Here is a 12,939-nt window from a genome sequence, read left to right on the forward strand (position 1 = left end):
GGCTCCTCCTATCTTTTTGCTCACGTCCTGGGCTTCCAGCCTCCTGTTCTCTTGCCTCTGGGTTGTCAACCACCTGCTCAGGACGCAGGACCCAGGTGGTCCCAGGACAGGAACACATTCTGGCTCCTGCACGGGCCACCTGGAATCCTCAGGGAACTTTCGAGCATGCCTCCTCCCTATTAAGTTACCTTTTCAATGAGCACGCATTGCTTTTCTCATAAGCCTAATAAGGACACTGATCAAATGCAAAATAAAATTAAACAGATGACTATTTTTCTGTCTTAAGTTTCACAGGAAAGAGCCATTTAAATGTCTAACAAATCAACATTTTAAAAAGTTTTAAAATACAGTGGTCTGTGTGAAAACTTTTCACACATAGAAAAGATACCCATAACAGAGATTATGAATCTATCACAACTAATAAACTTAGTATTTTCGGAGGCAGAACTCCAATTACCATGTTTGTCCTCCCATTAATTCATGGATAAGAGAGACCTGGAGATTGAAACTAGAGTTTTGTTTTTTCATTTATTAAAAAAAATTTTTTTAAAATGTTTTTATTTATTTTTGAGACAGAGAGAGACAGAGCATGAGCAGGGGAGGGGCAGAGAGAGAGGGAGACACAGAATCTGAAGCAGGCTCTGAGCTGTCAGCACTGAGCCCGACACGGGGCTTGAACTCACGGACTGTGACATCATAACATGAGCTGAAGTCGGATGCTTAACCGACCGAGCCACTCAGGTGCCCCCCCCCACCACTTTTAAAAAATTTTTTTTAAATGTTTTTATTTATTTTTGAGACAGTGTCTTTTCATTTAAAATACACTTTAAATATATGCTTATACCCTAGCGTGACCAATTTTATTAGAATCGAACACACACTTCTCCATCTCAGGATTTAAAAAAAAGAATTTGGCTTATCTTTCAATAAATTAAGTTGTAGTTAGTTTACATTTCAGCATCTCTAAAACTGTAAATTAGAATTTGCAAATGGGTGTCAAATTATAAACGAGCAAGTTAAGAACCTTCCTGCCACAGCTCTTTGGGGGTATGAGTGGCAACTGTGTTGAGCCTTTCCACTGTGACATCTGGTTTCCCCTTGGGAGGACCCGCTGCCCTGCCCCACAATGCCCAAGTCCCCACACAGGCTTGACCCTCCTCTAGGGGGAGCTGGAGCCGTGGCCCTATCAGATATGCACTCTGACCCCCAAATTCAAGGCCACTCAGAGCTACTCTTTACCAGTGGAGTCAGCCAGGTTGTGAGCCATGGCCACAGTTGTGCGGGCTGGCTAAGAACCTACTGCTCTTCATCAGAGAAATTCTAAGTGATTCGAAAGGTACCCTTCGGAACAGAATCCATTTATTTGGGAGGGGAAAAAAGCCATCCCAACAGATGTATAGGTTGACACAGTCTATCTCCAAATTAGACACAGTGGAACAGTGCCTGCAAATCACCTTATTTTTCTCAGTGTTGACACAAAAAAAGTCTTTGAACTGGGCCTTCATCACTATTTTTTTTTCTTTTTAGGGAAGTATAATTGGCATACAATAGCCTACAGTTTCAGGTGGACATCATAGCGACTCGACATTTTCCTAGTCGCTATTTTTAGCACTTGACTTTGTGGTTCTGCCTCCAGGCGCTTACTCAGAAAACAACTCATTACTGGTCACAGTGGACAATATTTATTTAACATTTATTGAGCCCTTTCTGTGCGTTGGAGACTCTGATGGACAAAATACAACCAGTTACCATCAAGACAGTCCCCTTGAGAAACTTATAGTTCAGGACAGAAGGGAAGACACCTACACGGATAATTCTCTTTTCTTTTTTTTTTTTTTTTTAATTTTTTTTTTTAACATTTATTTATTTTTGAGAAGCAGAGAGATAGAGCACAAGCAGGGGAGGAACAGAGAGAGAGGGGGAGACATAGAATCCAAAGCAGGCTCCAGGCTCCGAGCTGTCAGCACAGAGCCCGACGCGGGGCTCGAACTCACAGACTGTGAGATCGTGACCTGAGCTGAAGTCAGACACTTCACTGACTGCGCCACCCAGGCACCCCCCTCCCCGCCCACACACAAATAATTCTGATAAGAAAGATGAGAGCGACAAGGTCTTGATTGCACAGTGAAGGGAGAACCAGGAAAGGGGGGTCAAGACATTCGAGCAAAGTCCTGGAACATCTAAGTTGGGAACAGCAGAGATGGGAGCTCCAGGCTGAAGGAGCCATGAAAACACACGAGTGCTGATGCCACGGGGCTCAAAGGACGAGTGCCCACAACCCAGTTTGGCTGTAGCCCCTGGGTCACAAGGAGGGTACCAAGTCTTAGTAAGTTAAGAGAGACTCTTACAACGAAAAGGCTGCTGTGCCAATAGACTTCCAAGTTTGGAATGGTTATCTCTGAGTATGTTTCTAGACGTACTTATCCGTTCTGTTCTTGTAACTAAGTTAAGGAAGACACAGTACCTGCCATCCTTAATGACTTCACACGTCCTATTATTGATTTCATTATCCATTTTATGGCGAGCCTTTAGAAGAGAGGAGGGGAAAGGTTATTTGAATATTCTCCAAACATGAGATATTAACGCCAAACTAAGATAAGCTCACAGCAGGGAGGAGAAAGTTGCCCCAGAAATCCTTACCACGTCGTCCACCAGGTCTTTGATGGCCGTGATGCCCAGCACCAGGAGCAAGGGCACCAGGGTGGTGTACCATGCCAGGGTCGTGATTTGAGGAATTGCCTGAAAGAAATACAAGGTAGACGTGTGTGCCCACGAAGGCACGGCATCTACAGGTAACTGCTGATTCTAACCTCCAAGCCCACGTCCTGTAGGGCAGGTAGGAAAGTCACCGAAGCCTCCAGCCGACCACCTTCTTGCCGCCCTCTCTAGCTTATGGCCTCCTGGAACAGGCCCCAGAGAACAGTGGCCCCTGAAATTGTCTCATTGCGACCTTAACTGGACACCAGGGGGGCTAAAAGAGAACTGCTCCAAACTCTTTGTGAAAATCGTAACTAACGGGAGGGAGGGCCGTGTGGGGAGCTGGGACAAGTAGTCCTTCAGCTTTTATAGGGAATGCATGTAGCAGGCTGTCCACTGGTGGTTGCTTAGCCAGGGGTCTCTGAGGGTCTCATGATGGAGGCACGGACGGCAACAGGTAGTAGCTGCCTCTGAAAGCCAGTGATTGCGCTGGGCCTCGGAGGAAGCCTTGCCTCCATCAAGACAGCCTTGAAGTTGGAACAAAAGATTGGGAAGCGAGTTTAGTAAAGATCTCTTGTAACCATCCTACGGATCATCAGGTCACATGACGTAGTCATTAAAACGACAGGCTGGGGGCGCCTGGGTGGCTCAGTCGGTTGGGCGTCCAACTTCGGCTCAGGTCACGATCTTGCGGTCCGTGAGTTCGAGCCCCGCGTCGGGCTCTGTGCTGACAGCTCGGAGCCTGGAGCCTGTTTCAGATTCTGTGTCTCCCTCTCTCTCTGACCTTCCCCCATTCAGGCTCTCTCTCTGTCTCAAAAATGAATAAACGTTAAAAAAAAAATTAAAAAATAATAATAATAAATTAAAAAAATGAAATGACAGGCTTTGCGGTGAAGTTCCCGGATCCAAGTCCTGCCCCACTCTCTCGCTTAGGGCTTTGGGACTTTGAACAAGCTCCGGTGCCTCACGGGCCTCAGTTTCTCTGAAAACGGAGGTTATGATAGCATTTGCATCACAGAGTACAAGAATTAGGTGAAGTAACCAGCGAAGGGCTGTCTAAAGCTATTACTATCACTTTAACTTAAATTGCTAGAACTTAAGAGAAGATGATTGGGGGTTGGTCGAAAGAGAGAACGATCATTTGCCACAGTATTATCAATGTAACTCCCCCTTTTCCTTGCTAGAAGGAAAGAAGGGAAGACTGGCCCACTTATGACATAGCAGTACCTTCAAATTTTAGTGTTTGTCTCCACGTGGGCCGGTTTCAGAGGTCCCTCTTGGTAACAGGAGCATTCTATACTGCCAAGCCAGTAGATCTCATACCCTACTAAATCTGTTGGGGATCCGGTTCTCCCTCCTGCTTCCTCGCCGCTCCCTGCTTCCCCCATCCCCACCCGGACACACACATGTCCATCCCATTTGCATGAAACCCTCTTCGGTAAATCCCAGCAGAGGAGACGGTTTTCCAAATCCAAGGCTTGTTGTCAAGTGCTAAAGGTTGATAGTCTGGTAACTAGAGGGTGTAGAGTTCCCTCGATTATAACAACGATTTCTAGATAGGTAAAATTAGCACTCTCTAGATAAGAGGATCCTTTGCCACAATCAAGAAAAAAAAAAACAGCCTCAGGAAAGGAATAGGCCTTTTGTCAACACAAAAACCAACTCACAAAAATAATCTATTGAGAATTATGACCCAAACATTGGTACAAATAAATAATATTCTTGACGAAATTAAGCACCTGCGTGAAAAACAAAGGGCAGGCACACAATAAATAGAATTTTAGGGTACAAATAATTGTACAGTGTGAAGGTTTTAATTGTATTCACTTCAGGGAAACCAGTTTTAACATTCACATTAGTACGCGACTGATTTTTTTTTTTTTTAATATAGAATTAAACTCTTTCCATTTGCTTCCTTCCCCTGTTTATTTAACATTGTTGAGCTGGTTCTGTATGAGGCACTATTTCCCTGTGTGCAAAAAGCCTGCTGTTAATACAACAACTTTTAAGATTACATGTGTCCACAACTTAAATGTTACTGAGTCATCATAACTCAAAACAGATTTAAGATATCAAAGGGCATTACCTGTAAGATAAGAAGGACCAGGAAATAGAAATTGGCTGCTCTCTTAAACTGCTCAAACAAATTCATTGGTAGAAAGGTAAAGGCATTATACTTGTACGTTTTAATTGCGTTACTCTGTTGGGAAAAGAAAAAAAAGAATGAAAGGGTCATTCTACGTGGGGCCGCGCTTTTATCCTGATGTATACACCCCTGTGAAAATCACTAAAGCCTGATGGCCCACAGGGACACAGGGACACGGGCCAGGAAGACACCGAGATTTCCTTTACGCTTTTAATTCTAATCAGGCCTCAGAATGACTCCTTGGAGGCTTAGGTCAGAGACAGCAACATGAAGCAGACATTTCACTTCAAAGGTCTCTGTGGCAAATCTGACTGAGCAAACGGACACGGCTGGAAGATTCCTGGACTCCTCAGAGTCTCTTAGAAAATAGGGCAGGGGCGCCGGGGTGGCTCCGTCGGTGAAGCGTCCGACTTCAGCTCAGGTCATGATCTCATGGTTCGTGAGCTCGAGCCCCCCGTCAGGTTCTATGCTGATGGCTCAGAGCCTGGAGCCTGCTTTGGATTCTGTGTCTTCCTCTCTCTCTCTGCCCCTACCCCGCTCATGCTCTCTCTCTCTCTCTCTCTCTCTCTCTCTCAAAAATAAGCAAACATTAAAAACAACAATAAAAAAAAGAAAACAAGGCAAAGGGAGACGTCAGCCCGAACAACGACGCTGGAAAAGGAACACTCTTTTACTGAAGGGGGATGAAGTCTACTGTGTAAAGTAAAAGATACTGTTGTGTGTTGAATCGTGTGCCCCTTTTAAAAGATATGCTCACGTCCTAACTCCAATAGCTGTGACTGTCATCTTATTTGGGAAGGGGGTCTTTGCAGCTGTAATCAAGTCACAGTGACGTCATGCTGGATGAAGGTGGGCCCTCATCCAATGTCTGCTGCCCTTAGAAGAAGAAGAAGGAGAGGACAAGTGGACACAGACATAGGGACACACGGGGACAAGGCTGTGTGGAGACAGAGCCGGGGAGTGGAGGGATGCGTCCACAAGCCAAGGAAGGCCAAGGATTGTCGGCAACCTCCAGAAGCCGGGACAGAAGCCTGGAACAGACCCGGCCTCAGACCCTCCGGAAGGAACCAACCGGACTGACACCTTGATTTTGGATTCATGGCCCCTAAACCGTAAGAGAATACATTTCTGTTGTCTTAAACCAGCCCGTCTGTGGCTCTGCTACAGCTGTCCTAGCGACTAAAAGACACGTTATGACGTGTAAGCACGCACCTGACGGGGGACCCTTGATCATATTGGATTATTTTTTTAATAATTGCTTTAATGCTTATTTTCGAGAGTGAGAGAGAGAGCAAGCAGGGGAGGGGCAGAGAGAAGGCGACAAGAGGATACAAAGCAGGCATTGCACGGTCAGCACCAAGCCCAACACGGGGCTCAGACTCAAGAGCTGTGAGATCGTGACCCGAACCGAACTCAAACACTCGGCCGACTGAGCCACCCAGGTGCCCCGATCGTATTTTTTTTTTTTCAACGTTTATTTATTTTTGGGACAGAGAGAGACAGAGCATGAACAGGCGAGGGGCAGAGAGAGAGGGAGACACAGAATTGGAAGCAGGCTCCAGGCTCCGAGCCATCAGCCCAGAGCCTGATGCGGGGCTCGAACCCACGGACCGCGAGATCGTGACCTGGCTGAAGTCGGACGCTTAACCGACTGCGCCACCCAGGCGCCCCAACCCTGATCATATTTTAAAGGTAATAAGGACTTCTGGGGTAAAAAGATCTTTGGTCTCTAAATCTATCACAGGCAGAAAAGGGGGAAATAGGTTCTTAAGATTCCTTTCAAATTCTTATTACTTTCAAACATAACGTTTCTGTGACACTGTTGTATATTCTTCTATAAAACATTAAGAGAGCTCTGCACACACACAGGGAACTTTTCAATCTGCATAATTTTGTTCTGGCTTGTGTCAAGCCACCCCTACTCACCTTTATTAAATTCAAAGTGATGAATAAAAATGATATTCTATACGACGGACAATGATAATCAATACAACAGGCCGGGGATTATCTGGAAGGCAGGTGTCCCATGAAGTTGCTAAACATAATGGCTATTGGAAAAAACTGGCTCTTAGCCAAGATGAGCTAGAAAGTTAAAATCCATGGGGCGCCTGGGTGGCTCAGTCAGTTAAGCGTCAGACTTCGGCTCAGGTCACGATCTCATGGCTCCTGGGTTCAAGCCTCACGTCACTCTGTGCTGACAGCTCGGAGCTTGGAGTCTGCTTCAGATTCTGTATCTCCCTCTCTCGGCCCCTCCCCTGCTTGCTCTCAATCTCGCTCTCCCTCCCACCCCCCACTCCCCAAAATAAATAACATTAAAAAAACACTTTTTTTTAATTTAGAAAGTTAATATCCACTTACCGCATATTTGCTCTCCTTAATACAAAAGAACTTTGTGTTCATAAATTGAGGCTGTTCATGGAAGCTTCGATCATTTGCCTTGACTTGCCATGTACAATCTTTTAAAAAGAAAGAGAAAAGTAGTCCATCAAGCATAAAATTAGCATACTGTTGTGGGCTGAACCGTGAGCTTCCCAGGTTCATCTGGTAAAGTCCAAACTCCTCCTCCAGGCCTCAGAGTATGACTATTTGGAAATAGGGTGATTGCAGATGTGATCGCATTAAAGTGAGGTCATTAGAGTTGACCCCAACCCAATAAGGCGATGGCCTTCTTAAAAAAAAAAAGCAAATTTGCACACAGATATGCACAGTTGGGAGCTGGTGGGAAAACATGGCCACCTACAAGCCAAGGACAAAAGCCTGGAACAGACTCTTCCCTCACAGCCTCAGTAGGAACCAACTGTACCCACACCTTGACCTCAGATTTATAGTCTCCGAATCGGTGAGACAGTAAGGTTCTGCGGTTGAAGCTACCCAGCTTGTGCAGCTGTGACGGCAGCCCTAGCCAATGAACGGACATGCTGTGATTCATAGAATGTTCATGGAACATTGGAGTTCTAAAAGAGTAATCCTCATTTAAACATGGCCCGAACAAAATCCCAGAGCCCCCGGAAGGTCACAGCTAAATTAAATCAAATTATTTTTCCCAGACTCATGCACTTGGTTTATAAGATCGGTAACCGAGTATCGAGGGAATGAAAAACACCAAAGAAAAAGGACATCACCCAACTAATCCAACACTTTTGAGTCTTGCACACAGATCAGCACGTGCTGCTTTACCTCATGTGCTTCGTGTCACAGACACAGTACTGGGCAGACTCGGTCCATTCCATCGGCATGTCTAAATTCCAAGGCATCTGAGAAAGTCCATAGCATCTCTACTGCCGGGGGGAACATTCCTCACCCAACAGGTGTCTCATAAAACATTTCTCCCAATCCACCCCTCACCCCTCCCCACACTCTTTCTGACCTGATTCTTCTTGGGGGTAGTTTTCTCCACTCTAACTGGCAGATGTTGTCTACTGGTTCAACAGGGCAATTCCCAACTCTGAGATCACGTCCTTCCTACTTCCCCCCCTACAGCCAACGGCATTCCGAACATCTGTGCTTATCAGATGTGCTTATCTTTGCCCTCTTATTTTTCCGTATAGGTTTATCAGGTATGTGTCCCCCAAAATAAGTTGCTCAGGCCGGTTTTGAGCTGTATCACTTGTATTCTTCTGTGAATTGCTTTTCCACTCGCAATACTATGTAACTTTCATCTACACTAATGTGGTGTAGTATAAAATATACTATTCATTGCCGCTGTTTTCTTGCATCATGCATATGCCAAAATTGATCAATTCTTCTGTTGGCGAATAGTTTGGGTGTTTCTAGCGTCTTGCTATTGTTACGAATCATTTTGCTATAATAATAAACATTCTCTGGAACTCATAAGATGTTTTTTCCCCCCCAGGTATCTACTTAGGAGTGGGAAGTCTGGGTGATGACTTTCCTCTTTTACTTGCCCATAAACTTCCTGCACCCCTCCTCCTTCTCTTGACTGTCCCTTGAGAGGACAGGAGTCCAGTCTATGTTGAGGACCCCTTGGTGGTGGTGGGGGGGGGGTGGCGGCGGGCAGAGAAGGAAGGAGAAGAGAGGCAGGTGGTGACAGTAGGACTTCAGCTACAGCATTGGGGAACCAGTCGGGAAGGCGTGAAGCAAGGCAGCATCCTCGCACTGGCTCTAAAGAGCATGAACGTGAGGTTGGGGTCCTCTGCCCGGAGACAGGGGACTCAAGCTACACCATGGTGGCATCGCACCATCAGCCCACTGTGAAATTGCCGCCGCCTGGGGGACATAGAGATTCCAACAGAAGATCTGCTCCATCCTGAGACGGTCTCTCTGTTTATCTAACCTGCAGAAAGGAAAGCCGGCATGGGCTCCAGCAACTCTTCTCCGAGCCCGGGCCCCCACAGTAGCTTGCTCCTCTGTCTCCTTTTCAATGAGGCTCCAAGTTTACGGGCCCCCTTGCTCCCCAAACCCAGCCCCTGGCTACCCTCTGCTGTCTCCACGGCGGTCTCCATGTTCCTCCCTCCACAGCCTCGGAACCAACACCTCTCTGTCTCACGGTGGGACCACCGTTTTGTGCTAGAGCTGGCTTTGACGTTGCTCAGTGGAGAGCCAACCCCGTGGCTCTCTTCCAGAATCAGCAGGAGATGGGCTCCTCCCTGGTTTGTGAAATATCCCGGGGTCCTTTGTGGTGGGGTTGCAGCTGCTGCTTCCTGGGCTGATCCAGACTTCTTTCTTTCTGTCCTCTCTAGTGGCTCCACAGCTGGCTGAAGACTCATTGGAGGTGGGTTTCTGAGTTGGCCTGTCACCCCTATCTTATAGCATTGTCACCTACCCCGTGGTGATAGGAGCTCCTCCTACTGGGTTTGGTCCTCCCTTCTTTCCTTCCGAGCGTTAGCACTGGGCTGGGAGACTCCTTGGCTTCCAGCCTGTCCACTTATGGAGTCTTCACTGTGCAGAGCTGAAATAAGGGTCCCACTACTGCTCGTTTAGCTGCTTGGACAGCAGGTTCGCAGGTGGTCTCTGGGCCTGCAACCACCACACTGGGCAGCTCTCTGGGGACAGGCCAGGGCCTCCCATGACACGCTGGAAGTCCCCCCAGAGGATATGCTTGCAGACCTTCCGAACGAATAGGAAAGGCACAGCTCACAAGGTGAGGTCTAGTTTATCTCTGGCTCAAGTCCTTTTTATCTCAATGGATCACCTATTGATGGAGCCCAGCACCTCATGGAAATTGCAGCTCAAGGGACCTCTCTAACATAGAGATGATGAACCTGGAAGTCAGGCTACCTCCGCAGAGGAAAAATATTTCCACCCACCTGGCTTGTCTTTGCCCATCTACTCCTGACTTCTTCAGTCCCATCATGCATAGGTCGGTGGCTAACACATGTTCAGTGCTTAGCGTGTGTCAGGCATGGGGCCAAGTAGTCCGGCTACTCTGTCCACTTTGCTGTCCTGACTGGGCCTTCTCTTGTGACCTATGCTCCAAACCACCCTGAGAACTCTGCCCACGAGCTGACGTCAGACGGTTGCTTATGAGCATAGGGTTGACCTTTCCACCAGTAAAGGTGGAAGTCAAATATCAGGTTGTGCTTGGGTTCCTAACGGGAAGGCAGAGGCATAAGCATCCACTGCTATGAAGGCTCAAGACCGGATGCTATCAATCGCGAAGAAAAATCGAGGAAGCACCTCCTTGGCATTAGGTTCTCCAGTGACTTGTGTTTGAACGTGCACGCTAGACCAACCCCGCCCCCGACCGTGGGATACACATGTGTGGGTGAGCCCAGTTTTGATGAACCCCTCCCCCCCTGCAAACTGGTAAGGGAGGGAAATTAACAACTAACGGGACTCAACTAGTTTTGGAGACGGGAAGATATTAAAAAACATTTTCAAGTAAAGAATTCTAAAAGTATCCATCTTATATAATTATCACAATAAAGATAGACTTTTAAAAATAATGTGTTACGTTTTTTCAAATGATTCACTTTCTAGACTTCTCCCTCATAGGAAGTACAGATAATTTTGCAAAAGGGACAAGCGCGGACTGCTGAAGAATGCAAATAATTAACCTTGTTACTTCTTTAAACACCCCAATACCATTACTGAAAACTCCTCTTGCATCATTTTGGCTGCCCTTCATCGGGCAATCATAATGATCGTGTCATTGCAAACGCAGAAGCTCCCAGCATCTCTGTAGCCAAAGTGCAATTTTATCAAATGGGAAGATTAAACTGGAACCGGAAGACAACTCATAAGCTCTACTGCAATGTCCATTATCTACTATGCAGTCAGAATGTAACGTACGCAATCAGAGCATTTCTTTTCCACTCAAATAGGACACCTAAATAAAAGTAGGTAAAATGGATATTTTATGGGATAATCCTGAATCTATTCTGTGTCACGGAAATTTGAAAATGCACGTGCTTTTAGTGGTTTACTTTGGCTTGCTGATGACTTAAGACACACCTCCAGGCACCAGTGTTCCAGAACTTCACTGAGCCGCTGTTCTAAAATTCAGGAAGGCTGAGAAAAAAAACGTTGACAGGATTCCTCAAGAATCAAGAAAAGGCCAAAGGGAAGGGATAAAAATCGATCTCAGAAAAACTCAACAGGAAAGAATAAGCCACCCTTGTAATGAGCTGGATTCTTTGGTCCCCCTCCTGGCTCTTTTTCCCTCATCATTAAACCCCCCAGTTAGTGGCTCCTGTCTGTCCCAGCACCACACCTCATCCCCAGCCGTTTTGATGTGGACGCCTCTGACGCAAAGTAGCATTTGGCCTCAAGCAGGACCCGTGAAGGGTTTACTGGAAATGACCTCGGTCTCTTAATTTTATGCTTTTGATAACATCTTAGGGAGACCAGAGAAAGTAACCACGTTATCTTCATCTGCAACATACTGAGCTTAACCGCAGGAGTTTTCTAGTTAATTTTAGAAATCTGATTGTAGTCAAATAGTCAATAACCCCATTTCCAACAGGGTTTCTTGTCTGGCGTAATTCAGACAAATCAGAGGGCAAATAAATTGATGCCTTCTCTTAATCCTCCCCTGAGTTTTATGCTAATTGCTTGAGGAATATTTCAAGCAGAGGCCATAAAAAAAGCAAAAGCTGTGTCTGTGGTCAAATACATTTGCAAAAGACAGCATAAAATACTGCATCCTTTATTTTTTTTCCCCCTTTGGACATTCAATGGACCCAGTAATATACTAAAGGCTCTAAGAAGGCATTTTTAAAATTTTATTTAATTCAGTCTTTTCAAAATCAATGTGACCACAGGCACATTTTGTTAACATTACTGAACACCTACTAATATGGTTTGAGAAATGCTCTGCTAAAGCGCATACCTTTAGGAAGGGTAGCAAAATAACATTCGGAAATATTTGTCTTTTTGATCAAACATTAACTAATTACTCACTTGGAACAGAGAACTTTACAAAACATTTGGACCACAAGGCTAATTTACAGAAAAAGAATATATCTTGTCCCATGGGGCGCCTGGGTGTCTCAGTCAGTTAACATCCAACTCTTGGTTTCGGCTCAGGTCATGACCTCACGGTTCATGAGTTCGAGTCCCATGTCAGGCTCTGCACTATGGTGCAGAGTTCCTGTTTGGAATTCTCTCTCCCTCCATCTCTCTGCTTCTCCCCTGCTCGTGCTAGCACTCTCTTGCTCTCTCTCAAAATAAAATAAAATATTTAAAAATTTTTAAAAATTACTTTAAAAAAGAAGATATCTTGTCCCATTTTCTAGAATGAAAATATTGACTAAGAAAAGAGAAGAAATAATAAATTTACAGGCAAAAAATGCACGTGTGTCCCCTTGGTAAAAAGCTAGGAAGATATCAACTAACAACGTTGTGTAAAGCCATCAATGCATGTGTCCAGAGATGCATTTAACATCAACCAGCTGTGGCTCAAAACCATCCCCGAATTTGGTAAATGTGTATTCAATACGTCTACATGTTACTACATGATACTCAGAGTGTTCCTACGGTCACCAAAACCTTTGATTGCCATTTGGAAAAGGAAGTAAACTTCACCTGGCCCCGCATCCTTACTGCTGTTTCTGAATTCTTGCTTAGACACCAGTAACCAAATAGCTACATGGGTGGGTACGGACTGCAGTCAGCCAGCAGAGGAAAAAGATCAA

General features: G+C 45.7%; 1 protein-coding gene across 2 annotated transcripts in view; it reads right to left on the reverse strand.

The window, feature by feature from the left end:
- ATP8B1 (ATPase phospholipid transporting 8B1) overlaps positions 1-12,939 on the reverse strand; it is a 128,317-nt gene that overhangs the window by 40,346 nt on the left and 75,032 nt on the right. For both annotated transcript variants that reach the window (XM_011288155.4, XM_045042408.1), the window contains exons 3-6: positions 7,202-7,299; positions 4,784-4,897; positions 2,641-2,739; positions 2,465-2,526 (exon numbers count right to left, since the gene is read on the reverse strand). In XM_011288155.4, coding sequence (XP_011286457.1) covers positions 2,465-2,526; positions 2,641-2,739; positions 4,784-4,897; positions 7,202-7,299 — 373 coding nt within the window. The remainder of the gene's footprint in view (positions 1-2,464; positions 2,527-2,640; positions 2,740-4,783; positions 4,898-7,201; positions 7,300-12,939) is intronic.

The sequence above is a fragment of the Felis catus genome, chromosome D3 (genome assembly GCF_018350175.1).
Source record: "Felis catus isolate Fca126 chromosome D3, F.catus_Fca126_mat1.0, whole genome shotgun sequence".
NCBI lineage: Eukaryota > Metazoa > Chordata > Mammalia > Carnivora > Felidae > Felis > Felis catus.